The sequence below is a fragment of the Cnephaeus nilssonii genome, assembly GCF_951640355.1.
Source record: "Cnephaeus nilssonii genome assembly, chromosome: 7".
NCBI classification, from domain to species: Eukaryota; Metazoa; Chordata; class Mammalia; order Chiroptera; family Vespertilionidae; genus Cnephaeus; species Cnephaeus nilssonii.
In genome coordinates, this window is record NC_137078.1 from 92379979 (window position 1) to 92407906 (window position 27928).

The following is a 27928-nucleotide window of genomic DNA, read 5'->3' on the forward strand; positions in this document are numbered from 1 at the left end:
TCTCTCTTGAGAGACTGATGCTTAAGTTGGAACAGTTTCATTCCCGCTTCGAAGGTTTCCTGTTCCCGAGACCCCTGGAGCAGCCTGGGCGCTGTCCTCTGTGACGATGGTTCACCTTTCCCTTCCCTCCTGGGAGCCCGCCGCAGCCGGCCTGTCGCTTACTGAGTGCACCGCTGCTCTGGGAACCAGTGGACACTCAAAGGGCTGGAGGAGAGAGGGGACCTGTGGTGAGCACCTACTTGGGGCGTCGCTGGGCCTGGGAACCCTCATCTCAAGCCAGAGGCAGGCCTGTCTCCCCCTCTTAACAGTAAGCAGGGGACCAAGAGAGGATCTTTTGCTTGCAAGCGTTTGTTTGTAAGCCTGTATAGCCAATTCTTAGTAAGTATGTCTCATTCCAAACACTGTAGTAAATGTTATAAATTATATACTCTAGAATTTAAATGTTAAAAATCTCATTTTATAAATATTTTCTCAGGATAACTAAAATTTGTAAAACCTTCAGTAGGAAAACCAAGGTTACTTAACACCTTGTCATGTTGTTACTTCACCCAGAACATCTGCTTCCTACAAATACTTGGAGGACTTTGTTACTGATTTTGCAATTCACTTTGCGGCCCTAGAGGAAACTGGTGAGTCATTCAACAGGTACTTTTTTTTAATAACTAGTTGGTGCTATTTTTTTCTTGTTTCATTATAATTTGTATCATTTCTCAGATTGTTCAAGTAGCCTTTTAAACAACAACATGGAGACTATAGACATTTTTAAAAATATATTTTTATTGGTTTCAGAGAGGAAGAGGGAGATAGAAACATCAATGATGAGACTCATTGATTGGCTGCCTCTTTCACTACCCCTCCCCCGCAAAGGGGATCGAGCCCGCAACCCAGGCATATATGCCTGACCAGGAATTGAGCTGTGACCTCCTGGTTCGTATGTTGATGTTCAACCACTGAGCCATGCCGGTTGGGCGAGACTATAAACATTTTATATATATAACCTCGTAATTTAAAGAAATCAAGTCTCTGAAATATATTTAAATGTGGTATTATTTTAAGGTTTTATGTTCTATTCTTAGATATTTCCTATATCTTTAAAACTATTACTACATAGACATACTCATCCCTGTTGCTACTTTGTGAAACTTTTCAACTTGGAGTAAGTGCTCAGTAAATGTTCTGAGGAATGAACAGACACATGGTATATATATATATACTGATGTCTCTATCTCTTTGGTCTAGTGCAGAGATATTCAGCCAGTGTGCTGCAATAATTTTTAAAACATGCAATACCTGTTTAGTCAGGGGCACTGACCTCTTTTCCCTTAGACTGTCGAATAAAAACATGGCAACAGCCAACACAATAGCCATCTGGTGTGAAGGAATCAAAATTTACCCATTCTTTTTGTCAGACCGGCAAAAAATATATTTTTCAGTGTGCTGCAGAATTTTAGTAATTAGTTTGTGTGCCATGAGGGGGAAAAGGTTGAAAATCGCTGCTCTAGTGAATGAAATCCTTTACTCCTCTCACCTGACCACCAGTTCCTCATGCATAGTAGGCCTTCAGATGACTGTGTAATGACTACATTGAGTAGGAATGTTGCAAGACAGTAATACGTTCTCATTGCCTACAACTTCCCATTCAAGTTTTAATAATAGCCAATTCTCTATTTTTTCCAAGAGCTTTATTGAGTGATGATTCACATGCCTGCCAATTTGCCCATTTAAAGTGTACAAATTCAATAGTTTTGTGCTTAGGGGGTTCCATGCCTTCTTCACTGACTAAGGGTCCCTTGAGGGACAGTGTTTTAGGCATTCACTCCACTCACTCAATTCATTCACCATTTATTGAGCACCTTCTGTGTACTGGGGATACAGTGGTGACCAGGAGAGAAGTCTCTGCCCATACCATCTAGTGTGGGCGGGGAAGTCCTTAACTACATGTGCTGGGGGTGGCTGTGTCCTCAGGGCTGTCACAGGGCCGAGGAACTGATCCGTCGTTATTAGTTGAATTGAATTCATCTGAAGCAAAAGGCCATCCCCCCTCCCGGCCATAGAGCTGACACTGCCGGGACATCTGGGACTCAGCACCTGGCTGTTTACCAGGGACCTCTGGGGTCCCACCATCCAGCTCCGGTAAGAGCCAAGTCCAACAGGAGAAGGCGTGAGGAGAGGGCCGAGTTGTGGATTTCTCCCCTTTCTCAGCTTTGGGGACTGAGATGTTGCCCAAGCTGTGGCTTCGGAAATCCCAGGTTCGAGGAATACCCAGGGGGAACCCCGGGCTGGGAGGGCCTGGGGACGGGCCCTGGGTTGGGTAGTTCCTTCTGCTTTTTGCAGAGTGCCACCTGCCTGCCAGCCAGCTGTTCCTGTCCCTCCCCCCGTCCCTGTCCCCAGGTGTGGGTCCACGGGGCCAGATACTGCGCAAGGCGTTTTCACATTCAGCATCTCATTCGATAGTTAGGCCACAGCTAGAGATGAGCACCCCAAGCACTCTTGCCTGCAGCAGGAAGCAAGAGGGGTGAGCCCAGGGGAGAAAGGAAATCCACCGGGTACCTTCCACCCAGAGGCCCCACTCCAGCAAGCATGGCCGCCATGCAATGGAACCCGTCAGACTGGCCCTTCCGCTCTAGGGAGGAATTAACCTTCCCAGAGGCACCTGCCCCTGCACAGACCAGGGCTTGTGCTGGGTAGTGGACACGCTCAAGCAGCCACCGTTTATTTACCAGGCACCTCCCACGCGCCAGGTGCTGGGGCGCGAGCCTGCAAGCCCATCTTATTCAGCCACAACCATGTTCTCCATCTGACAGGGCACTCCCAGGGCAGGGCCCACGTCTCCCCATCAGACTGGGGCTTCCTGAGGTGGAAGGGGTGCTATCACCCCTCAGAGAAGGGTTCCCAGGGTGGGGCTGTGATATTTCATCTTTCTTCCCCACCCAGCTCTAGTTCAGGGGTTCGTGCTGCCATACTGAGCCCCAGTCTTCAGGCTGGGAGGCGCCTCCTGCCCCAGGTGACGAGCATCATCCAGCCAGGTCACAGCCCTGGGGGGAGGGGGGAGGAGGGCGGGGAGGGCAGAGCCAGCTGGGCCTAGGGCACCTTCCACTGCACAGACCAGAGGCTGTGGAAGTCGCTGCTCAGAATGGTGGGAAAGGGGCCTGAGCCCAGCAGGGTTGGCTGCCCCACTCCCCCTCCCCCTCGCCCTCCCCCCCCCCACCGCCGCCCCGCCAGGGCAAGGCTGAGGCTGGACCCCCAGGCCCTAGCCAGGGAGAGGGAAGGCACCAGGTGTGGGATGACCCCTGTAGCTGAGGGACCTAATGCGGTTCAAACAGCTGCCAGGCCCAGCTGGGCGACCTCGGGCAAGTTGCTTAACTCCTCAAAGCCTGGTTCTCTGTTAAAAGGCCATCATATGCGAGAGGCCCCCCAACAGCAAGTGCTCAGTAAACCTCAGTCGCATGCCAGGTTACACACAGGGCTTCGCAGGCCTGCCTCCGGACAGGGCTGGGGGAGACTGGCCCTCACTGCCCACCTGAACCTCAGAGGTGCCCTGTCTCGTCTCCCCAGCCCCAGCTCCCTCCTGCTCTTCCCCCAACCAAACCCAGCCTCCTGCTGTGAGCCACTCCACTGCCTGCCCCCAAACCCCACCTGGGAGCAGCCCAGACTCCCACTCCAGGCTGTTGCGCAATTCCTTCCCTCTGCCTTCACCATGCAGCTCCAGGCCACTCCGCCATGGAGCCTCCTCATTCCTATGGCACTTGGTACCTTCTGGTAACACCCCTTCTCGCCAGGGAGGGCCTGGCAAGTTCTGCCCTTCTTACTGGCAGGGACCAGAGCTGGTTCACCCCCATCCCAGACTTCGACCACAGCAAGGGCCGAGGGTGGAGAACTGTGCTGCACAAATTGCACCAAATTGGCCGTGGCACCCCCCCCCCCCCCCCCCCCCGCACCACCACCACCACCTCCCCCAGGAGACTGTGTCCCCTTGCTCAGCTCCGTGCTTTCTCTGGGGCTGGAAGAGGAAGATTCCAAAAGAAAGGCTGAGGGATGGCCTCCATCCCAGCCTGCCCGGATGGCTCCCACAAGCTGGGAACCTGGAGCTGGGTGTGAGGGCAAGAGCAGAGGGAAGCTGGCCTGTTCTCAGGTACCCACAGGGTCGTTGCCAACAAGGAAGTGAACTCAGAACAGAATCCGGGAGACAAACTGAGCCCTGCCTTCCCACCTGCTCTTGCGCCTTCTTTTCCTCTGGCCAGCAACACTCCCACCTTTCCACCTGCTCTTGCGCCTTCTTTTCCTCTCCTCCCTTCCCACCTGCTCTTGCGCCTTCTTTTCCTCTGGCCAGCAACACTCCCACCTTTCCCCGTTTATCCCCTGCTCATCCTTCTGCCATGCTGCCTCCTCCAGGAAGGTCTCCCGGATGTCCAGGGAGATCTGGTTGTCCCTCTCCTCCAACTAAAAATGATCAAAGCTAACCTGTATGGAACTCTTACTACGTGCCAGACTTTGGTCTAACCTCCATAATTATACCATCTCATAAGGTCATACGAAGTGGTAATACTGTCATCCCATTTCACAGTTCAAAGTCACTGAGGCCCAGAAGAGCTAAGATGCAGAACCAAGATCTGAACCTTAACTGCTGTGCTTCCTCCTGAGCCCTGAGGTGCAGGGACTCTCTTGCTGGTCCCACCACCAGGGGTGGAGCCTGTCACCGAGAAGCAGGTTGAAGAAATGAGAGGCCACCGGGAGGCGAGCCGCAGACTCGGTCCCCTCTTGCCTGGCTCCCCGACAGCTGATCCTCTGGCCCTGGAAGGTGGGGCCCAGATCTCCCTCCACTGCTGCTCAGAGCAGCTCAGACCCCAGCATCTTGGGAAGGAGCGACAGAACAGGCCTCGCTGGGAAGTACGGTTTACTGGGCTGGCTGCAGTCCACAGGACAGTCTGGGTACCCCAGGCCGCGGCTGCGTCACTCCGGGGTGAGCAGCAGAATGAGGTAGGTGAGCGAGGGGCAGCTGCACTGTTTTTTCAGGGGTGAGGTCCCCGCTGCAGCCCCTCCATCAAAGCTCCCAGGGCAGCTGCCTCAGACCCCGGGGGTTGAGTTCCCAGTGGGAGGAGTCAGCCCAGCAGGTGTGGGGGTAGGCAGCTGGGTCAGGAGCACTAGGCCCCCGACCCTGGCTTCCTCCACAGCCTAGTCCAGGGTCCTCGGCACTGTGACTGCCCACACCTCCCTCTTCCTGAGTGGTATCTGGAGGTCCCGGTCACCTGGGCTTGGCCTGGGTCCTGGTCAGCCGGGGAGGAGGGGCTGGTGCTCTGAGGACGTGGCGGCATTCCTGTACACCAGGAACTGGATGGAGATCTGGAGGGGTCGACGTCAAGGCCTGACCAAGCACAGACTGGGCTGGACCTGCCCCTGAGGACCCGTGGCTCCATCCAGAGCACCCTCTTCCCTCTCTCTCAGCCCCACTCTGGCTGGTGGAAGGGCCAGCGATGACCCAGCTTCTGCTCTCACTCCTCAATCCCTAGCCCAACGTCCTCCTCCAAGTCCAGCGCTAGGGTCTTCCTCCCTCGGGCAGTCCTCCCTGATGCCAGCCCCATGAGCTGGCCTTCCTCCCCCCTGCACCACCCTGGGAGTTTCACCCAGTGGCTGGGCCATTTGAAGGCACTAAGAGCTCACGCTTTGCTTTTGCTGACATTCAGTATTAGATTAGCTCCAGGTGAGTCAGACGTCCCGCACGGCAGCCAGCAGGGACTTGGCAGATGTGCAAACAAGGGCCATGCTTCCTTCCTCCCAAATGCGATCCAAACAAGGCCCGCTCCGCCGCTCCACAAACATTTACTGAGCACGCGCTGTGCTGGGCCTCGTGCAGCCTTCCGGACGCCTCACCTTACGAAATCGCCCCGTTATCTTGGTGAGACAGTGACGGTTACCTCCCCCATGCGATGAAGATACGGAAGCACAGGGAGGCTCACGGTTTCCCCGTGTCCCACAGCTCTGAGGGAACAGAGCCAGAATGTGACCCCGTTATTGTGACTAACTCACGTGTGTCTCCACGCTCCAGCTTTCGCTCCTCAGGCCTGCCTGGCCCAATCTCCCCAATCCTGGGGCCTTCGCACAAGCTGAGCTGGTCACACACTCAGTTTTTCTCTGTGGCCCTCAGTGTCATTGCAACGAAGCAATGAATTCTATTAGTGCATCCTGTCTGCCTCCCAGAGCGGGAAGCTCCCTGGGGCAAGGCCACCCAGTTCTTGCTCACTCCTGGGCCCAGTGCCTGGCGGGACGCATGGCAGACAGGGCTGACTCTGGGTGGATGGGGAAGCCCCGAACAGGCAGGGGCTGCCGTGCCCGCCCTGCCCCGCCTGCCCTGCACGCCCCGAAGGATACGATGGTGTCGAGCAGCAGCACGCCCAGGCTGCCCACGAGCCACGGCAGGTGGTGCAGCACGTAGCTGCCCTCGCTCTGGCCCTCCTCGGGGTTCTTGAGCAGCACACTCATCCCGTACAGCGTGTTCCCCAGCATCACCAAGGCGAACAGCGAGTAGGAGATGCCCTGGGTCGACTTCCGCAGGAACTGGAGGTGAGGGGGTTGGGGTCAGAGACCTCAAACGGCTCTTGTCACCCTGGGTGGTGACTGTATCCATCTGCCCCGTCACACTGTGCGTGGAGTCAAAAATCTGACTTTTCGCTGTGTGCCCAGTGTCCGACACGGGCACGGCATACGAACAACCCGCTCCAGGGCCCGACTCCTCATCCTCACTCCTGCCACCTCTCCAAGCCCCCTGCCCAGGTCCACAGGAGACTGTGGCTGCGCTATGCCTGCTGCCATGATGCCCTGCCCTCCAGCCCCACGCTGACTCTCGTTGCCTCTGCCCGCCCATCCCTGATTCTCCACCTTCTCTCCTCTCAGGCCTCTAAGCTCAGCCCCTCGCTCTCACCTGACTTCCTACTGAGAGTCACACAGATGCCTGGATGGCAGGCATCATCATGCCCATTTTCCAGAGGCACAAACCAAGGCTTGGAGAATTGGATTAAGTTGCCCAAGCCAACGGTGAGTGTAGACCCAGACCTTCTGCTCTGTGCTACTCGTGAACCTAGAGGCCCGAGCTGCCAGGCCGGCTCTTCTCTTCCACTCGGCCCCACCCCGCTCAAGGCTCACATTGGTGTGGATCTGAGGCAGCCGGGAGAACAGGTACAGTACGCTGGAGATGGAGCCGATGACAAAACCAATGATCTCCTGCTGAGTGAAGGGCTGAGAAAGCAGAAGGGAGTGCTCAGTGCCTAGCAGGGAGATCCCCAAGCTCCCTCCTAGAGGGCAACCCCCCGCCCAGGTGGCCCTGCAGGGAGGGCCCTTGATGCTAGCCTCCCACCTCCACCCGACCATCACGTACCCACACCTCACCTTATTGCCTGGCTCCACAGACAGGAGCTTCCGGCCCGGGAAGACCTCCCTCGGGGCAGCCACGGAGGCAGTGCTGCTCAGCAGCGGGGTGGTACACACCAGTCCCAGGCTGAACAAGAGCAAGGAGTTGATGGGGGCAGACACTGGACATGAGGCAGGAGGGAAGCCGAAGTTAGATATCTGAGTGGCAGCAAATGGATCAGAGTCATGGCCTTGCCCCTCGGTGGCTGTGTGACCTTGGGCAAGTGACCTAACCTCTCTGAGCTTTAATCCCTCATCTGTAGAATGGGTGCAATAACACTATCCTTCTCCTGCAGTTGTAAAATTGATACGATGACAGCAGTAGGGTCCAAGGGGGGAGGGGTTATCAAAAGCAGTGCCTCGGGCCACATCTCACAGCCCTCACTCTGACCTCGGCTATGGCCTCCTCCGAGTCCTCAGGCAGCGATGGCCTGTGAGCCCTGTGCCTGTTTCCCCGGCTCCAAGCCCAGGGCCAGGCACAGAGCAGTAGCTGAAGACATGTTTGTTGAATAGGAATTTGAGTGAAGGCAACCCCTGTGGTCCTGCCCGGATGTGCTCATTGCCCTTGGCCCCTATCTTGGCCGATCAGGGCTCAGGCTTTCAGATAAGGCTGAGGAAGCCTTTCGGAGGTTTATCCCCCGGCAATAGGACAGCTGCTTCCTCTCACACTCCCGGCTGCCCGTAGCGTGCCTAACACGGAGGGCCCGCCATACTCACACGGAGAGGGGCGGTTCTTAAACTTGTAGTGAAAGTAAAGGGACAGCATCACCAGGTCTGCCAGGACGTAATACACCGCCGTGTAGGTCTGCAAGAGAAGCAGGGGCGCCGGCTCAGTCCCAGGCTCTGGGGACCGCACCCCGACACTGGGCAGCACTCTCACATCCCAGCCGGGTGACCCCTGAGCAAGTCGCGTCCCCTCCCTGAGCTTCTGGCTGCTCACCTGGAAAGGAGGATCGCAGTTCCTACCCTGCAGAACTAGAGAGCACGTGGGCGCAGTGTTGGACCCGGGCAGATGGAGGGACGGGTGGCTAGCTCCCCTTGTCAGGACAAAGGGATGGCTCCTGGGCCTCTCCGGGGAAAACTTTCCTCCTCCGGCCCCAGCCCCGCCCCGAGCTCCATCAGGATCAGAGCGCCCCAGAGCTTAAAGGCTCTGGTGATCCTCTGGTTTGATGTGGTCATTTTACAGATGGGGCAACTGAGGCCCAGAGAAGGACAGCGACCAGCCCATTGCCATACTGTGTGCCAGGTCCCAGGGCTGTCTCTACAGCATGGGGCCCTCATAAGATGGAACAACAGGTCAGGATTGCGGAGCCCGGGCCTCTCCTGTGGGTGCCCCCACCGCCTCTGCCATGGCCATCCTAGGCAGCCCACCCTGCCCGGGGCCGGCCCACCTGCAGGGGCAGCTGGTCAGCGAGGAAAGAGCCGATGAGGTTGCAGGAGTCTCCACCAATCCAGCCCAGGAGAAACCACAGGGACAGGGCCTGGTCCATGTTGCCCGTCTTGCAGGCCTTGATGTACTGCCTGTGGCAGAGAGGGAGACGCGTGCTCAGGGGCCGAGGGCTGTGACATCGCCTCGGAGGGTCAACAAGGGAACGGCCCCCAGATGAGACCACCACAGGGTGGTGGGGCAGGGGCAGCAGAGGCCAAGGTCACTGGGAGCCCTGCAGGCAGGGTCCTCTCGAGCCTCTTTGCCCATTGGGGGTTTTTACTGGGGAGACTCCTCCCTGCCAACCCAGGAACTCGATGGGATTGCGCACCTTCTCAGACAGATATGGCATTACTCACACTCCTCCAAGCACCCTGGGGGCCTAGACTCTTTCTTCTACGAAGCGGGTAGGGAGTTTGGAAAAAGGATGGCGGTGGTGGCAGCAAACCCAAGGCCCAGGCACGGCCGCTGCCCTATCTCCAGGACGGGCGGCGATAAGATGATGGGCAACCACAGCCCGCTATCTCCCAGGGGCAGGGCTGTGGCTCCTGGCTCTCCAGTACAAACGCCGGGCAGTCAGCACCTTGGCTATTTCCCAGGGGTCCCTGGTACTGCGACCCTTTCTTTGGACTCTGTCCAGGTACCAGGCACGGTTCTGAGCCCTTCATGTATACAGACTCACTCAGTCCTCAGAGTCCCCCATGTGGTCAGGTGTATTTTGAGGACCCTCCTCACTGCGGGCTGGGGAGGTGCGCAGCCAGGAGTCTGGGAGTAGGATTCACACCCAGACCCCGGGGCTCCGGTCTCGCTCCCCCGGGACTGCTTTCTCCTTTGAGCTCCTCATTTGCAGATGGCTCGCCCACCTCCTTATCTGTCACCGCTCAGGACATAGTTCCTCTCAGGGCCTTCCTTGGCCTGAGCGCACCAGCACCCTCTGTGACACCAGCACCTTGGTCCCTCCTGGACTCCAGCTTCCGGGGGGCAAGGACAGGGCCCAGCACAGGCCTGGCTGAGATGGCCCTGAATTAAGGTTTATGCCACGTCCCATTTACTCCTTCAGGATGCTGTGACCTGACCTAGCTCCAGAAATTGCAGGTAAAATACTTTTGTCACACTCACGATAGGCCAGGGCCTGAGGAGGAGCAGAAGGTGGCTGCCCTTTCCGCAGTCACTTGGGGCCCCCCCAGGCCTTCGACCCCCCTCACGGGATAATCAGCCAGACCCAGGCAGGGCCAGCGCGATGCCGGGGCCGGAAGGGGAAGCCTCAGCCAGCTCCTCTGATAGTTCAGGGAGTCTCTCTCCCTCGGCCTCCATCAGCCACCCGGACCTGTCCCCTCTGCCTCCTGAGGGCCGCTCCAACGGGCCCTGACATCACCGCCTGCTGGGTGGCCTCTCCCCGCCCCCGTCCTCCCCTGCGACTCCAGGGTGTCTCTAAGGGGAAGCCCGGCAGAGACCAGGGCAGTCTCCATTTGACTTCCTGTGTCACACCTAGTGCAGCCCTTCTGGGCTTCCGTGGGACTGTGACGTGGCGTAACGGCTTTGGGAAGTAGCCTGGTAGTTCTCAAGCCATTGAACAGGGTCCCGCCACCCTGGCGCTACTCACGGGAAAGTGGACGAGGCGAAGCAGAGAATGGAGATCAAGCCCAGGCCCACACTGGCCTCGTCCCAGCCGTCCTGGGCACATTCACCAAACACGTCCCATATCCACCGAGAGCCATTGGGGCAGCTGGAGAAGTTGCCGGAGCCCAGTTTCTTCCAGACCATCCTGCGAGGGGGACAGGAGGGTGCTGGGCGCTGAGGCAGGCGAGGGCTCTACAGGGAGAGAGAGAGGGGGCTTCAGCCGTGGAAGGTGGGGGTGCTGTCATGGTGCCCCCAACCTAAGCCCACCCCAGCTTATCACCTGGCACCGACTGAGCCCTGGACCACAGGCCACCATCAGCCTCAAGCACAGAGAGCGGAGCAAGCCCGAGTCAACCGCGCGTGCGGGGAGCGCTGGGCCTACAGTCAGGGGCAAGTGCCTTCACATCCCACCTTCACCCTCGTTATGGGCAGCTGCGCCTCAGTTCCCTCAGCTGTAAACCGGGGTGATAACAGAGCCCCCCTCAGACATCTGTGAGGCCCAGTGAGCTCATAAACACAGTGTGGAGAGCTCGGCCCCCAACATGTCACTTTGGTTGTAACCGCTGAGACCAGGCCCATGGAGTAGGCTTGTCACCGACACTGGTCTGCGGGCGAAATGAAAGGGGGTTCTGTGGAAAGTAACCTCACGGGTGATCTGGTCATAAATTCCTAACCGGGCAGGTCATGGTGGGTAGGTAGTCAGCCCAGGCACATCACTTCTTCAGTGAGAGGTTTTAAGCCCTGTCCATTATTCTTGGGTTAAAACACCACTGAAATGCTGGAAGTAACACCCCTCCAGACATAACCACGCTCAAGAAAGCACATGACCCTATAATCCGCTTTCTCCCCTCCTCAGGTAACCTTCCCTATGTCCCCTCCTCAATCTCCCAGGCATAAAATAAACCGCAAAGCTGTCCTTCGCCAGAGCATTTGCGGTCTTGCTCTCAGGCATATGTTGTCAGTTTGGTTCAAGTCAACGCTTTAGACACAGTCTCTGCAGGCTGGGACATCTTCCATCACAAGTCAGATGAGGCAGGTGAACAATAAGGACCAGGTGAACCCCGAGGTTGCACAGGTGGCTGGGATTCAAGCCATATTCTCCCAGGAGCTCACCTGTGTGGAATGCCTGCTGGCAAGGAGCCCATGCCACCTCCCCATTCTCACCACTGCCAAAGCCAGAAGATGGCTGGCTCCGGGGCAGGCCCCTCCCGGTGCTGGGCACCCTGCACAGTGACGAGAGCAGCCACTGCTTGTGTGACAGCCCCAGAGAAAGGAGAAAGCGGGGCCAGGTGGCGCCACCCCTCCCAGGGAGAGTCATCAGAGCCCCACTGCTGAGCTCTGTGCCAGCTCTGTGCTCATTACCCGCCTGCATGTATGCACCCTGTCCTCCTATCCGCTCGATCCAGTAGAGGAGCCAGGGAAGTGGCTGGCCAGGGCCTCCCAGCCAGGAAGTGGCAGAGCCATGAGTCAAAGCCAGGAGCAGCAGGACCCAAACCCCTGCTCAAGGCCACCATGCCACACAGCCTCAGGCGCTGCGTCCCTGGGCGGGGCTGAGCCGTCCTGTGGTCTGGCCTCCCTGCCCAGCTTCTCTCGCAGCCACAAGGCAGGCTTCCCCTTTTCTCGCTGCTCCGAGGGGTTTTCCTCAGGAGTGGGCTCAAGGCTCCTCCAGCTCCCTCCAGTTCCTAGTCCTGCCAGGGGGCCTGGGATCCTCCTACAGCAACGCCCGGTGCCACAGACCGAACATTCAACCGAACCCCCAGCGTGACGGCTTTAAGAGGTGGGGCCTTTGGGAAGTGCTCAGGTCAGCAGGGCGGAGCCCTTCTGAATGGGATTCCTGCCTTATGAGAGATAGGAGAGAACTTTCTCTTTCTCTCTTCCTCTCTGCCCTGAAGGACACAGTGAGAAGACAGCCATCCACGAATGGGAAGCGGACCCTCCCCAGACAGTGAGTCTGCTGGCACCAAATGGACTGTGTTGGTATAAGCCGCCCCATCTATGGTGTCTGCCAGGCAGCCCCAATGGACTGTCACCGGGACTGGACCCTGGAACTGCTGAGGTCACAGCTGAGCGTCAGGAAGGCAAAGGAAGCGAGTCAGCTTCTCTTCTCAGGAAGCTCTAGGCTCTCAGCCCTAATGCGACCAGCAGTGGGCAGAGGCCCCGGAGCCGGGACAGGGGCACCCGAGGTCACTGTCTGCCTGGCTCCCTGCAGCATCTCCAGGGCCCAGCGGGCATGGCTGAAAGCCTCTTCCTGTGTCGGGGTGACGCGCCTTGATGACCTTTGGCACAGCTGATGTTGCTGGCGTTTACCTGATGTCCTGCCCCCAGCACCGAAGGCGTTTCAAATCAAGTCCCTTTGCTCCCCAGCCACCCCCGAATTGGACTGCCCCCACCCTCCTCTTCTAGATCCCAAACGTGCCGCTGCAGTTCGTCACATGTTAGGACGCTGCCATCCTCGGCACTTTCCTGAGAGGTGGGGAATGCCGTCCCCATTTTACAGATAAGGGCGAGTGGCTTTGGACAAGCACACAACCTGTCCGAGCCTGTTCATAAAATGAGGAGAAGAGCCTCACTCCTTGGGCCGTCGTGCAGATGAAATGCACATACAGCGCTAAGCCAGGGCCTGACAGTGCCTGGTGGTGGCTGTTTTGTGTATCTCAGCGACCCTCAGGCCGCTCTCTCACTCCCTCTTTTCACCAGGCTGGGAAGAAAGGAGGTGGACACATGCCCAGTGAGGCAGGAAGGTGTCCTGAGGAATGTACTCTGGCTCACAGGGCCCAGGGCCCAGGTGGGTGGTCCCCAGGCCATGGGCAAGGCCACACCTGAGCCCTGAACAGAAAGGGCCTTCCTCTGAGGGCCGCTGTGCATGGGGCCTGTCACCCCGAGGTTCTGACTCAAGTAGGGAACCAGTGTGGCCCCAGGCCGGGCTTGTGGAAATGGGTCCACCTGGTCACACAGCACCGAGGGAACGGATGTTCAGAGTTGCAACAAAGCTTGACGGCATTCGTAGGTTTGACAAGGACCACAGCTGGGGTGCCTCAGGGTCAAGGAGGGCACATGTGCAAAATTCAGGATCAGTACGTCTGGGTTGGGGATCAGGGACCTTGGGTTTAAGAGGCTCCCCCGGCTGAGTCTGAGGCACGTGGCCACGGAGGAAGGCTGCGCTGGAGAAGGCACCTCCTGCCACACCCAGCTCCTCTCCCAGCCCGCAGCTGAGTCAAGGAAATGCTTTCCACTGAGGCTGCTCAAGGGACCCTCACCTACCAGATCAAGTCCACAGCCCAAGGTACTTTGGGGACTGCCCTCCCCTTACCTCCTGTCGCATGCCCAGGTCTTCCATAGTCATTCTCCAGGCTTATTTCTGCACATGCTGTCTCACCCCCTAGGGCAGTGATGGGCAACCTTTTGAGCTTGGTGTGTCAAACTTCGCCAAAAAACTGAGCATAACTCGGGTAGTGTGTCACTTTGAGGAAAAAACATTATTTCGCAAATGTTTCATCCTCAGGAGCAGCAAATGTTTCCTCCTCGGCATGCGGCCGCCTCAGCGGCTGCGTGTCATCAGAAATGGCTACGTGTGTCAGTGCTGACACGCGTGTCATAGGTTCGCCATCACTGCCCTAGGGCTATCCTGCCCATGGAGGGCCCGGTAGAGATACTAAGATCAGGCTATCACTTGTCCTTTCCAAGAAGCTTTACAAGGGCTGGCTGGACACCACCCGCCACCTCCTCCTCTCCCCTCATCCACAAGCCTGAGGAATGCTTCTGAGGCTCCTCGGCGATCATTACTCTTTAAGCCCAATCCTCCCCTCCAACCTAATTGTAAACTTAGGAGTCCGCACACGCCAGCTGCACAGTAAAAATACGGAGAGAGGATGGGAGGAAGAGAAACAAGGAAAGATCTTGTTATGAGCTCAGATGGCCTAAGGATGAGGAGAAGCACTCCACTCTAGAACTGGCCCGCCCAATGCCTACAAGTACAGAACTCTTGGGCAGGTGATGCAGCCTTCGAGTTCCAACCTGAGAACGGGGAACATGCAAGTGCCCACCTCCCTGGCGGACTGCACAGCTACAGGGGATAACCCAGGCCACGCGAGGAGAACGGCGCCTGACACCGGGTAGACACTCAGCGTGATGACTATTATTCCACGGATGACTATTATTCCGTTCTGGCTGTAGTGCTCCCCCCAGCCCCCTACAGGGCCCCTGGCACACAGCAGCCTTCAGCAAGGGCTGAATGGACAAGACTGGCGCCAACCCTCACACTTTCAAATCCAGCCTCCCACGTACACACTTGGAAACCGGTCCTGGGCATGGGGGGGAGGAGGGGGAGGGCGCAATCTGTGCTCCCTGCAGACCTGGGGAATACGTAGAGGGGAGGAGCGTCCCGGCTGTGGATACCACCCACTCCGGGCCTCCCGGTTCTGGGCCAACTCGTGACTCAGCCCAGCGCTGGCCGCCTGTTTGGCGGGGATAATGACAGGGCAGCTGCTGGGGTCAGCGCTCCATCGCCGCGAGGCCCCCTCCCCAGGCCCGCCCAGGGGAAAACAAAGCCATCAGAATCCGGGACCCAGAGCCCAAACCCTGGCCAGGACCGTCCGAGAGGCCACGCTGGTCGCCCCAAAGGAAGGGGACACGGCCCCCGAGGGCCACCCAATCCCGGCTCCGATCCTCACCTAGGATCCTGCGCTCCAAAGGAGAGGACGGGAGCTCCAGGCCGGTCCAGCGGCGGGAGGGGGCGCTGTGAAGATGTGGCAGGGAGGCACCAGAGCCTCGACCCGCAGGTACCTGCCCCCAGCCCCAAACCGGCTCACCTCGTCCAGATCCGCCGCCCGGCCGGGTTTCTGGGTTTCTGGGTTCTGCCTCCACTGCTGGGTCAGCTGACCCCAGGCGCCGCCCCGCCCCCGCGCCAAGGCTCCGCCTCTCGCGCCGCGCGCCGGTCGGACAGTCCCTGGGGCGGCGCTGGCGGGCACCCCGTGCGCGGAGGGACGCGACGCTCCCGGTCCCAGGTCCCCGCTCCCGCGCCGCCGCCTCCTCCGGGCTCCTCCCCGCTGCGGTGGGCGGGGTCCCAGGCGCCCCAGCGCGCAGGCGCGCACCTCATGCTCCGTGCGGTGTCTCGCGCCGTGGCTCGCGCCGCGGTTCGCTGCGCTCGTAGCCGCGGGTCCCCGCAGGCCCGCAGCGTCAGCGCCGCCGCCGCCATGTCCCGGCCGCCGCGGCCCGCCTCGGGCTCCCCGGCCCGGCCGGCCACCGTGCTGGGCACCATGGAGATGGGGCGCCGCATGGACGCGCCCGCCAGCGCCGCGGCTGTGCGCGCCTTCCTGGAGCGCGGCCACACGGAGCTGGACACGGCCTTCATGTACAGCGACGGCCAGTCCGAGAGCATCCTGGGCGGCCTGGGGCTCGGGCTGGGCGGCGGCGACTGCAAAGGTAACGCTAGTGCCCGCGCCCGCCCTACCCCCCTCTGACTCTCCCCGGCCCTGTGCAGGACGCTGACCAGACCCGGGCCGCCATGCACCGACCGCGGTCCGGACCGACAGCTTGGTCCCCTCCCCTGGCCGCCTGGCAACTCTGTGGATTGAATCCCAGCTCCTCAGGCCCGGTGCACGTAAAGCCCCGACAGCTGGGCAGTGCTTTGTCCTGATCACCTTCCCCTTCCCACTCGGGAACCCCCAAGTCTGGTCTAGCCCTTAGCTTTCTACCCTTTTGCTTTCTTGGGGTACCTCTCCGAGGCACTGGCCTCCAGTCATGCCAGGCCCATAACCAGGCCCCAGGTGCCTTGCCTGTGCTCCTCTCCCCGTTGCCCTCACCGCCCTTGCGCTCCCGGAGCACCCTTTTCTCATCCTGGACTTTGCTCAGTTCGGTTGGCAGTCCCGTCGGCGCTCTCAGGGAGAGCTGTAGCGATGCAGTAGCAGGCTGGGCGGGCGGGGGGCAGAGATGGAGGTGTGAGGGGGTAAGATAGCCCATGCCAGGCTTTGTTATGGGGTAATAGGAAGGAAAGTGACTCGAGCACCTCCAGGGAGCTCAGTGTAGTGAAGATTGAAGCCAGTGATTACTGGCGAACCCAGAAGGGGCAGCACAGTGGGGACAGGAGGGGAGGGGACCACCAGGACAGGGAGCGGGAGCGGCACTAGGGAAAGGGAAGAGAACATGGAGCTGGGCCTTAAGGGATCAGTAGTGGTTTGCTGGGCAGAGAATGGCAGAAAGGGGCATTAGAGCTGAGGGCACAGCTGTGCCAAGACTAGGATTGGAAATGCAGAGTGCCTGGGGTGAGGAGGTGTTCCAGGGTTCCAGGGCAGAGGGGTAGGGAAACTGAGACAGGAAAGTTAAAACAAGGCCAAGCTGTGGGCAGTTTGCAGCCAGCTTGTAACTAACAAACCATTATCTTCCCCAGCCAAGGACACTGAGCAAATAATTTTAAAAAACCTCCCTAATGAGAAATGCAGAAAGGGAGGGGGAAAGGGGAGAGGAAAAAAGGGCAGTTTTACTCCCTAAGCAGAGAAGCCAGCAGTCTCAATGCTTGGCAAGATAATGTTGCCAGGTGCTTTCCATGAATTCTGGGAAGGCCACAACAAAATTTAAAAAGGGACCTTGAGAATTAATCTGTATCAAAACAGTCAGCAGAGAAATTTTGAAGCCTATAAACAGGAGGGTATATAACACCTCAGACCCCCACCCAACTTGCTTCATAAGCCAAATGTATATAGGTTTGCTTACTTTCCTTTTGCTTTTTTCAATAAGGATACATGCTTTAATTACTTTAATAAATTGGCTCTTCACAACACAGTCAAGGGTTTCTCGTATAAATTCATTTATATATGAAAAGACAAGAATCAAGGTTGGGGACAGCCCTCTCCCACTAGCTCAGGGGGCTGTCCTGTCCAGGAACACCTCTCTAGTGTTGGTAAGAGGTGCCTATAACAGAGGGATGGCCAGTAGGCAGGTGTAGCTTGAAAGGGGGAACTGTGTGTGTGTGTGTGTGTGTGTGTGTGTGTGTGTGTGTGTGTGTGTAGGGACTGACTGTCCCTCATTAGCCCGATGCCATTAAAAGTGACTAGTAGGATGCCTGGCATATAGTGGGGCCCAGTAAACGCTAGCTAATATTGCTGTAACCGGACAACTAAGGGGTCCAGGCTGCCTGTCACTACTTGAGCCAATTAAGCAGAGACAGCGTGGAATCATATGACCGTTTATTCCAATAATGCACGCAGTATGGGTGAGCAGCAGGTCGTCCACAAACATCGGCTCTGCAGCCCCCCATAAGCCAGCTGCTTATATTGGGGAGGACAAAGATTACATGGGGAGGTAGAAATTACAGGCCTGGAAGTAGGCAGTGAGGGCTGGGGTGGGACTCTCTTGTTAGGGCAACAAGGTTGTTAATCTTTCTGTGATAATAGGCAGTTCTTGAATGAGAACATTCCAAAGGTGACTCCCAGGTCCAAGGGTGACTGTGACTCCTGGGTCCCAGGGGCATACTACTCCCAGCCAGGTTAGAATGTGCTTTCTTTAGTCAGAACAAAACATTCACGGTTAACAGAGCATGATCAATATTTCTTATAACAACGTAAAAACATTCAGACCTGTAAAGAATTTTTGTGAGTTTATTTGAGCCAAACTGTCGACAGTTGCCGGGAAGCAGAATCTCAGAGGACTGGGATAATGCTCCGGAGAATGGTGGTTTTTCACCTTGTTTTATACATTACATTCAGAGGAGGAGACTAAGTGGGTTCCATGAACTCCATTGGTGATAGATTAGAACAGTGATGGCGAACCTATGACACGCGTGTCAGCACTGACACGCGTAGCCATTTCTGATGACAGGCGGCCGCTGAGGTAGCCGCATGCCGAGGATGAAACATTTGCTGCTCCTGAGGATGAAACATTTGTGAAATAATGTTTTTTCCTCAAAGTGACACACTACCCGAGTTATGCTCAGTTTTTTGGCGAAGTTTGACACACCAAGCTCAAAAGGTTGCCCATCACTGGCTTAGAGTCTGGAGCCAGCAAAGGGGGCGGGGGTAGTGGGGACAACTCTGGGATTGGATAAAAAGTAAAATGATAAGACAGTATTTCTTTTACTTAGGGGGGTACAGGATAGTTAACAGGCAACAATTAATATGATAATAACAATGAAGGAATTTGTGGCATCTGTCCTGGCACCCAGGGCATTTGGTTGTGCCCTGAGGGGTCTGGAAAAAAGGGAAATTACAAGTAAAAGACAGATAGGCTCAGTTAAGGTAAAGATTGACCTAGTCAGGGAAGATACCAGCCTAGGACGGAACCACCCACCATCACTGCTTTTAGTTAAAGTTTTAATTTCAGACCATCCTTGTGGTTACTTTAGGTCTTAGAATTTGCAAGACTGTCATGAAAGCCTTCCCTGAGCTTGTCAGGTTAGCATGTGGCCCCTTTTGTCCACATAACTATCTAGTCCCCAATATTCTATTTTTGCCCCTAACACTGCCACACTTTGCCTCCTCTTTCCCCTCTGAGTCTTCTTTCCCAGCCCTTGTGGGGCTTCCCCTCTGGGCCCGTGGGTTCATGGCTTGGTGGACCTGGAGGAACCGGATGAGAACATGTATCTCAGGCCCGCCCTTTCTAGTTCACAGGGCTGCCTCTCATTGATAATGAAGGTTTTGTTTCTGAATTGGTGTTTCTCTTCCAGTCCTTCTCTGCTCCTTCTTTGAGGCCAGGCTCACTGGACCCCAGTCCTCTTAGTGAACTTTGCCTCAGTCCTCAGGTCGGATCCGAGGCAAAGTTCACACTGAGCTTGCAGGGGGATGGAGAACTGGGACTTGTTCCCTCATAGGAAGTGGTCTGATGACTTCCCTCTGAACTGCTGAGTTGCCTTTGGCAAGTATGGAAAGTGCAGACTCCATCCACCCACCCGTCCGGACAGCCAGCATTCTTCATAGCATCTCCACGCCGCCTGCGTGGCAGAGCACTATTGCATTCTCATGGCGACTGTGTCTCTGCGGTGGGTGTGTGGGTGTGCACGCTTCCATGAGTCTGGAAGGGGAAGGGAAACTATAATTGCCTTCTGCTCGTTTTGCCTTCTACCTGTCTCTCAAAGGCAGACACACCTCTCCCCTAAATCCTCCCAGCAGCCTCTTTACCTGTCTTGATATTTCCAGGCCCGCCCCCTTGAGTTTTTCCTCGGTACTGCAGCCAGAGTGCAGAACACACAGCGACTTTGGATGCTGGTATCTGAGAAAACCCTTTGGGATTAGGCCCGTGCCCTTTCCCTTCTCTCTTGTCCCATTGCTCCATGCCTGGAGTTTATGCTCTTGTCACTCAGAATTGCCAAGTATGGCCCTTCACATACTGTATTGCCTTGTGTTTGATTTTGCCTGTGTTCCCATCCTCTGGAATGTGCTTCCCGTCCTTCCTTGTGGATTGTGACTCATCCCCGGAGACTCAGCTTGGGGGTTAGCCCACAGGGAAGCCTTCCCTGGCAGTCCCAGGCTGACCACACACCTCTTCTCTGGGCTCCTTTGGCACTGGTGCTTTTCTGTGCATTTACTGTATTGTGACCTCACCTTCTAGACCCTGAGCTCCTTGAGGGTAGAGATCGAGTGTGTTTAGTTCATCTCTGTGTACTCAGCCTCCAGTGCAAGCTTCGGCACAGCCAGCAGTTTGATGACTAATAATCTACATATATAAAAGCCTAAGCAACTGAAGGACCACACTGACCAACCGGGGGCAGACGCTCAATGCAGGAGCTGCCCCCTGGTGGTCAGTGAGCTCCCACAGCCAACCTCCTGCTGGCCAACCTCCCATGGTCCCTCCCCCCGGCCAGCTGGCCCCGATGGGCCCCGATCGAGACTGGGCAAGACGGCCCCGATCGGCCCTCATTGCCGACCAGGCCGAGGGACCCCACTCAGGCACGAATTCATGCACCGGGCCTCTAGTAGTTATTATAACAGCAGTGAACATTGAAAACATACATATAAGATCATGTAGTTCATCCTCATAATCTCCCAATGAAGACAGCACCATTATCATGCCTATTTTACAGAGTATAGAAGCGAGGCTCAGGGAACTTGAATAATTTAGCAGGGGTCACTTGGCTACTAAGTGGTTATAATAAGTCTCTCAAGTATTACATTCTCCCCCAAAGTGAAAATTGCCACTAAGGCCAATCCCTGGGATGGGAAGTCCCTGAAGCCTGACAGTCTCCGGTCCCAGCTGGAGACATCACTGAAGCGACTGCAGTGCTCCCAGGTGGACCTCTTCTACCTGCACGCGCCTGACCATGGCACTCCCGTGGAAGAAACGCTGCGTGCCTGCCACCAGCTTCACCAGGAGGTGAGGGTGGCGCCCCGAGCTCCGGGAGGAGGTCTGTGCTCCCTCTTTGGCCTGTCATTACCCAGGCGAGTGGAGGCTCCAGGGCTGTCCTAAAGGGTCACTCCCAGGGTCCGCACTGTGGTCCTGTCTTCCTGGTCTCCCGGAATGTGTTGGGTTCTGACCACCACCTCTCCCCTGCAGGGCAAGTTTGTGGAGCTTGGCCTCTCCAACTACGCAGCCTGGGAGGTGGCTGAGATCTGTACCCTCTGCAAGAGCAACGGCTGGATCCTTCCCACTGTGTACCAGGTGCGGGGCAGGTCTGCAGAGGCCTCGGTCTCCGGAGCTCCTGCTGATCCCGACTTCTCTTGACCCCTCTGACCGACCCCATGCCCTCTCCACAGCATCCATTCCCCTCCTCACAGCCTGCGTATGAGCCCCGGGTGCCCTCAGGATGACATGCAAGCTCCTCAGCCTGGCCAGCCGGTACCTGCTGGCTCTGGCCCTGGCTCCCCTTTTTGCCTCCGTGAATACCTTGGTCCCATCCTTCCTGCTTCCTTGCTCTGCACGTCAGCCTGGAACAACTCCTCCCCCTCCGCCCTGGTAGAAGTGCTCTTTCCTGATGCCCCAGCGGGGCCTCTCATCTCCAGATCTAATCGTCATATGTCCCGTGAGCACCTGCTATAATCATAGAACCCGCCTTTGTTGTGATCATCTGTCTCCTCTCCGTGTCTTTAACTCACCTCTAACATCTCTTGGGGACAGAGACTTGCTGGACTGACTCGTGTTTGGAAGCCCAGTGTCCCTCCCACAGTGGCACCCACAGATACTTGTGGGATGATAGCTCTAGTCTAGCTTCCCTTCCTGGGGCCCAACACTGTCTCCCCATCCCCTACCACCACTCGTGATGTGGGAAAGCATTGCTGGAGTCCTGGACAGGCTTTGGCTGAGGTTTGAAAAGAAGGTTGCTGGGGCCCCTTCCCTTGACATGTGCACCCCGTCCAGCCGGCCCTTCCGCCTGCAGGGCATGTACAACGCCACCACCCGGCAGGTGGAAACGGAGCTCTTCCCCTGCCTCAGGCGCTTTGGACTGAGGTTCTACGCCTACAACCCTTTGGCAGGTACGGGCTGGGGTGGGTGGGCATTCCTGGCCCTGGGGGGCAGGGAGGTGTTTGACAAGAGGCTGGGCTGTGTCTTCCATCCTTCCTGGTCCCCCCAACCCCTGTCCAGTCCAGAAGAGCCTCTGGGAACAAGGCAGGTCAGGGGATCTGATTGCAGCCTTCCCCCAGGGGGCCTGCTGACCGGCAAGTACAAGTATGAAGACAAGGACGGGAAACAGCCTGTGGGCCGCTTCTTTGGAAACAGCTGGTCTGAGATCTACAGGAACCGGTGAGCTGGAGAAGTCTGCGTTCGGGGGCTTGGGGGTGGGGGCTGTTGTCCTGTTATCTGGGTGGAGAAGTTCTAGGCTGCTTTCCTGTGGGGTCCAGGCCTTCCCTTGCAGCCTGGACCTATGTGTCTGGATTCCTGCAGGAATTCCCAAACCCTCTGTTTGTGGGGCTTTTTCTTGTTTTCTTGGGACCTCTGGGAGGAAATGAGGACCCCTGGACCTAATGCCAGGTGTTCCAGGTCACAGCTGTTCCTGGGAAATGCTCATCACTTGCCAAGAGGGAAGGGAAGAGCCCTGGATTGAGGCTTAGGAGGTCTGGGGCCTGCCCCCTGCACCAGCTACCTTTGTTCCACTGGGAAAGTGAGGGCGGGCTCTGTGTTCTTAGGAATAAAGATGTGAAGGTCTCTGGTGAGGGGGCCACATCCTGAGTGGTTCTGCTGTCTAATTAGGCAAGAGACCCACTGCTAGAGAGGACACTGCCCCCCACCACCCCAGACCCCATGCTGTGGGGTTGGGGTGGGCATAGCTGCCTTGGTTGGCTCTTTGCCTGTGGCCCCCAGTGTGACTGACCCCATGCTACTGACCTCTATGCCACCCCCCTCACCTGCCCAGCTTCTGGAAGGAGCACCACTTCAAGGCCATTGCCCTGGTGGAGAAGGCCCTGCAGGCTGCATATGGCACCAGTGCCCCCAGCATGACTTCAGCCGCCTTGCAATGGATGTACCACCACTCACAGCTCCAGGTAACCCAGCCATCCCAGGAGGCTCTGCTTCTGTTTTCCCTTTTTTGGAGGTGGGGGAGGGAGGAGGAATGGAAGAAGGGAGAGGGTTACACAATTATTTGGTGACTTGAGATTACTCCTTTGCTTTCTCTGAAATCTCTCCATGGCCCAGTTCTTTTGGGTGGTAATCTTGTTCTTAAGTTCCTTTAGTGCCCTGTCACAAATGCTGTTGGCCTTATTAGGTATAATCCTAATTTTATTTTTATTTTTTCATCCTCACTCGAAGACTGATTTTTTTCTTTTAAGAGAGGGAGATGGGTGGGGTGGAGAGAGAGAAACATTGATTGGTTGCCTCCAGTATGTGCTGCAACTGGGGATCAAACCTGCAACCTAGGTATGTGCCCTGACCAGGAATCAAACCTGCAGCCTTTTGGTCTACTGGATGATGCTCCAACCAATTGAGCCACTCGGCTAGGGCAACATAATCCCAATTTTATTGAGGAAACTGGCTCAGAGGCTATTTCACTTGACCAGGGTCCCACTGCTACACGTGACTGGGCATGAACATCTGAGACCTACATTTTTTAACCATTAGCATTTATTCCATCCTTGGCTGCCGGCTCTGCAGCGTCCAGCTCTGTCCCTGGTGGGGTTGTCCTCTCCCTGCTGTCCGGTTTCCCCTCCCCCAGCTGGGGCAATGTCTGGCTTCCTTTACTGAGCACCTGTTAAGTGCCAGGCCTGAAGCAAAGTACTTCACAAATGTTTAATTCCCACAATCAGCCTGCAAAGTTCACAGAGAGGTCAAGTAACCCAGGTTTACCCAGCTGCTGAGTGCAGAGGCTCTGAACTTGGGTCTGTCTGCTGATGAGGCTGGAGGCAGGGCTTTAGAGCTGTTAGAAGGCAAGGTAAGTTTTTTCTGGAGTAACAAAGGGTATAAACAGACATCAGACCCAAATCCAGCAGGGGCAGGGCTGGCGGGGTGTGCATGACGGCAGCACTGCGTACTGGTGTGTTGATGTCTGTCCATCTCCCCTTCCAGGGTGCCCACAGGGATGCGGTCATCCTGGGCATGTCCAGCCTGGAGCAGCTGGAACAGAACCTGGCAGCGACCGAGGAAGGGCCCCTGGAGCCAGCTGTTGTGCAGGCCTTTGATCAAGCCTGGCACCTGGTTGCCCATGAATGTCCCAACTACTTCCGTTAGGCCTCGTCCTGACGAGGTGGCAGAGGGTCCTTCTGTTCTCTCACCCTGGCCTTAAGCTGCTTTATTTAGCCTGTTCTTCTCATCACCTGTTCACAAATGTGTCCTATATTCTTGGAATACTCCCAGTTGCCTTCACAGTGTAAAGGCTGGGGCTGTGCGTTGCTCCAGCATTTCCTATCTGAATAAAGCAGGCACTGGGGTAGCCCAGGCCCTGAGCACACCTGGTGAGCTTGTTTCTTCTGCTGCCAGCAGCCTGTTTCCTGTCTTCCCAAGGGCTGGGGAGAAGGACGCAGGAGTCCGGACTCTCCATTGAAGGACAGAGGCAGTGGGGAGGGCTCCCCGCCTTCTGCGCTGACTGTAGCCTGACCTCTCTCTCAGGAGGGACTGGAGGTGGCCCTTCCACACAGGGTAAACGGCCATTGAGCCTGAAGTAGGTTTTCTCTCGTTCAGAAATGGTCTCACGGAGTCATTTACAAACAGAACAATTTGGGCAAAACCCTATCATTAGTCACCACCAAGAAGGCCTCCCATGATGCTCTGGAACATAACACTCAATTTCCCCAGGGGCTTTACTCTGGTCCTAGCTAAAGGCTCTGTCACCTGGTCCTCCAGAAGCTTGTCAGCTCTGGTTTGGGAGAGTGTGTGTAGGGGTAGGAATAGCAGCCAAGGTGCCTGGTTTTTTTAGAAAATGTTTTTATTTTATTGATTTTAGAGAGAGGAAGGGGCATGGAGAGAAACATCAATGAGAAACATAGATCAGCTGCCTCTTGCCCACCCCTTACTGGGGATTAAGCCCACAACCTGGGCATGTGCCCTGACTGGGAATGAACCAGCAACCTCTCAGTGCATGGCACTATGCTCAACTAATTGAGCCATGCCAGTCAGGGCCAGGGTGCCCGATTTTCTCAGCGAACCTCTGTTTCAAGCAAGGGCACTGAGGGCCGGGGAAGAGAAGCCCCGAGGCTGCTCTCCTGTGCCCAGAAGTCTCGCAGGAACTAGTGCTGGAAGCTGACTCAGGTGGTGAACAAAAGGAACCCTAAGAATCCGAACGAAAGTCCAAGCCCAAAGGCCTTTTTTCTGAGAAAAGTTCCTTTGCCATCTGCAGGGAGACACCCTACAGACAGTTTTATTCTCTGTACGGAAACAGTCTGTCCCCATCGCCCTCTTGTCTTCATCACAGCAACAGAAACAGCTGCTCCCCCAAGAGGGGCGGCGCCAGTCCAGTGTGGTCAAGATGACACCTGGCACGGCCGGGAGGCCCTCAGTCCACGTGCCCATCAGCAGTCGTCATCTTCCTCTGACTCTTCTGCCGACTCGGACGCGCTCTCGGGCAAGTCATCTCCCATCTGTTGGAACCTTCCGGACTGTGCATCCCACATGTATTTGATGGTCACCTTGAATTCAGCCATCTCATATCCGAAAAGCTTCTGCAAGAGACAAAGGAACCGAGTCAGGAGGAGCGGGTGTGATCAGGAGTCTGCAGACTGCTGGGAGGGCCCAGGCCGGACTCACCAGGACGCGGGCCTGCTCTGGGGTCAGCACGTCGCCCTCCTTGCACACCTCATAGTCGGACAGCAGGGTCACCACACCTGCAGGGGCGGGGGGGGAGGGGGGTAAGCAGTTACTTCTGACAGAGCTTGCTGTCTGCTGCCCCGAGTTGGGAGGAATCTGCTTGGCCACCTGTCCCCCCACCAATGCACCACACACAGGGGCACGGATTAATCTGTGTCCAGCAGCCTGTGGCGTATTTGGGGAGAAGTGACTGCCTCCCCCATTGTCTCCCGAGTGCTATGTACTGGCCGTAAGTTACTGTCAACCATGAGGCAGACACTCAGCCCCACTTTCTCATGAGAAAATGGAAGCTGGTAGAAATAACCTGCTCAGCCAGAAAGGGGATGAGTGGGGGCCTGTCAGGTTTGGGAGCCTGTGCTCTTGGCCACTCAGCGGTGATCTTCCAGCTCCAGGGACCTCCCCGTACCCTTCTTGAGGGCGGTGGGCAGGCCGAGCTGCCTCAGCTGTGGCTCCATGGAGTGGGGGAACTGCTCCAGCGGCCCCGGGTCCAGGTTCACGGTGAACGTTGCTTTGTTTCCAGCTCGGGCATAGTCCATTTCTGCATATTTCGTGAACCACCTTCGGGGAATGAAAACCGTTGGAGGGGAGGTTCCCGACTGGCCCACCAACCCACCTGAAGTCAGTGCTAGGAACAAAGACTTGGTAATGGGTTCCAGGAACCAGCTGATGTCTCCACTGTACAAAGTCCCTGGATTAATCCTTCCCCAGAGTCCTCACCACCTTTCTCTTCCCCACCACACCTCCAACACACTCACTCATTCACTTCCTCCTTAGTGCGATTGGTGAAAAGGAGACCAACTTCACCCCTCAACTTCTTGCTGACCTAAAGAACAAAAGTGGGTAGGTCGGGTCACATTAGAGCAGTGGTTTTAGACTGGGGACAATTTTCACCCCCGCCCCCCACATTTGGCAATATCGAGGCATTTCAGGTGGTCACAGCTGGACCGCAGTTAAAGGAGAGCCGGAGCTTTAAGCCAGACCTTGCTTTCCCGAGCCGCTGGGATGCATGTCATGTCAGAGCAGCAGGAGAGAAGGCAGCTTTGGCCCCTCCTGGTGAGGGCCAGACTCACCTGATGTAGGTTGTCTTTGTACTCATCAGCTGGGCTTCGACCTAAGGCCACCATCATCACTTTGTTTTTGCCAAAGAACATCCTACGGGGAGAAGAAGGGTCCGTGAAGGAGGTGGCCTGCCTCATTAAGTGCAAACCGGCTCTACTCCGGCTTTGTAGCTGGAGGTATGGTCAGACCCCACTTCTTCCATGGAGCCCTGCCACTCTCCAGTCCACTACTTCCTGCCTACAGACCCCACATTCACAACATGCCTACCAGCCTACTCTGAATGGTATTTGTTAATGTGGGATCTGCCCTCCCGTCTGAATGTATGGGAGAGGCCCGGTTAATGGTCTGAACCAGTGCTGGTGCAGCAACAGAAGACCAGAATCATCACCCGCACTGTCATCATTCCAGCCCAAGGACAGGTACTCGCCACGTGGCTTGTACAGCCTGCTGTTGAGTCCCGTGGCATCCCAGAGCACATCCTGACCTGAATCTGACAGGGTGTTCCTAAAAAGACTAGACCCCAGAGGTAAGGGAGTCCCTTTTTCTGGAAGGGTCAATGCTCAAACATTCCCTGAGCAATGACCAAGTCTGGCCCCCCAAGAAGTTCAGTGCAAAACCAGCTATCACAGTTACAAAGTGCCCTCCAGTGGGGGCATGGCACTTTGTCCTTAAGATGCCATCTGTGTCACTCAGGTAACCGAGAGACAGTAACTGCCTCTGTGCTTTGACTGGGCAGCATGGCCCTTTCCACACTCACAAGGGCCCTGCCCGCTGCCTGCTCACCGGCTGTGCTTCCAGGCGTTCCGGATGTCCTTCAGCTTGCTGTTCCTCATGTTGGCCACGGAGAAGATGAAAAGGTACTTGTACGTGTCCACACATTTCCGAAGCTGTGGAATAATTCATGGGGCTCTGAAGTTCAAGGGGCACCAGGGGTTGGGCAACACTCCGGCCTCCGATGGGAAAGAATATGCTCCAGGTCCCTTACGATGGGAAGTTCAGAACTGGAGGCCTCTAAGCCGGGATCCCTGAGCAGAGCAGGCGTGACCGCAAAGTGTCGGGGAAGCTGAGCCATGGGTCAAGATCCCACGGTCTTCCCAGGTTTCTGACTTATCTGTGGCCACTTCCCTCACCACCCTGCTCTGTCCACATTGCTGGCCGCAGCTATGATGAGGTGGCCTCAAGGAAACAGACTCTTTGTGTAGGAGGAGACACCCTTCTTATCCAGCCTGCAGCCCCAGAGCAGTGCAAACAGTGAGTTGGTGCATT

At 56.5% G+C, this 27928-nt stretch overlaps 3 protein-coding genes across 6 annotated transcripts in view; 1 reads left to right on the forward strand and 2 right to left on the reverse strand.

Annotated features, from left to right (window-relative positions):
* The window catches only part of MRTO4 (MRT4 homolog, ribosome maturation factor), a 249769-nt gene that overhangs the window by 219245 nt on the left and 2596 nt on the right, over nt 1-27928 (reverse strand). The window contains exons 3-8 of one of the 2 annotated variants that reach the window (XR_013813803.1): nt 27446-27549; nt 26674-26755; nt 26359-26426; nt 26010-26161; nt 25544-25620; nt 24869-25458 (exon numbers count right to left, since the gene is read on the reverse strand). Coding sequence is in view for 1 of the 2 variants with exons in the window: in XM_079777529.1 (XP_079633655.1) it covers nt 25309-25458; nt 25544-25620; nt 26010-26161; nt 26359-26426; nt 26674-26755; nt 27446-27549 (633 nt within the window). In the remaining variant the exon portion in view is untranslated. Of the gene's footprint in view, nt 1-24733; nt 25459-25543; nt 25621-26009; nt 26162-26358; nt 26427-26673; nt 26756-27445; nt 27550-27928 lie in introns of those variants that run through there. The other variant, XM_079777529.1, reaches the window with a different exon arrangement.
* SLC66A1 (solute carrier family 66 member 1) lies at nt 3960-15393 on the reverse strand. Of its 3 annotated transcripts, XR_013813767.1 has the most exons (9): nt 15118-15302; nt 10431-10639; nt 8793-8922; nt 8119-8206; nt 7381-7523; nt 7138-7230; nt 6367-6552; nt 4254-5340; nt 3960-4215 (listed from the first exon to the last, which is right to left on the reverse strand). XR_013813767.1 is itself a non-coding variant. In XM_079776537.1 (8 exons), exons 2-8 carry the CDS (start codon nt 10589-10591, stop codon nt 5269-5271), a joined length of 873 nt encoding a protein of 290 aa, XP_079632663.1. In that variant the 5' UTR covers nt 10592-10639; nt 15256-15393; the 3' UTR covers nt 3960-5268. The 3 variants fall into 3 exon arrangements, 2 of the variants coding, with proteins under 2 accessions (XP_079632663.1, XP_079632662.1); XM_079776537.1 differs by having other exon boundaries at nt 3960-5340; nt 15256-15393; XM_079776536.1 differs by having other exon boundaries at nt 3960-5340.
* On the forward strand, nt 15400-24251 carry LOC307102844 (aflatoxin B1 aldehyde reductase member 2). The gene is made up of 7 exons (XM_079776535.1): nt 15400-15868; nt 20559-20746; nt 20927-21031; nt 21747-21843; nt 22012-22111; nt 22722-22851; nt 23870-24251. The coding sequence occupies exons 1-7, from the start codon at nt 15541-15543 to the stop codon at nt 24029-24031; spliced, it is 1110 nt and encodes a 369-aa protein (XP_079632661.1). The 5' UTR covers nt 15400-15540; the 3' UTR covers nt 24032-24251.

Coding starts and splice junctions, on each gene's coding strand:
- SLC66A1 (XM_079776537.1), bottom strand. CDS start 10,591: ATGGTCTGGAAGAAACTGGGCTCCGGCAACTTCTCCAGCTGCCCCAAT. Junction 8,207..8,792: donor CTGACCAGCTGCCCCTGCAG/GTGGGCCGGCCC, acceptor CTTCTCTTGCAG/ACCTACACGGCGGTGTATTA. Junction 6,553..7,137: donor TGCCTCAGATCCACACCAAT/GTGAGCCTTGAG, acceptor CCTCACCTCCAG/TTCCTGCGGAAGTCGACCCA.
- LOC307102844 (XM_079776535.1), top strand. CDS start 15,541: ATGCTCCGTGCGGTGTCTCGCGCCGTGGCTCGCGCCGCGGTTCGCTGC. Junction 15,869..20,558: donor GGGCGGCGGCGACTGCAAAG/GTAACGCTAGTG, acceptor TCTCCCCCAAAG/TGAAAATTGCCACTAAGGCC. Junction 20,747..20,926: donor GCCACCAGCTTCACCAGGAG/GTGAGGGTGGCG, acceptor TCTCCCCTGCAG/GGCAAGTTTGTGGAGCTTGG.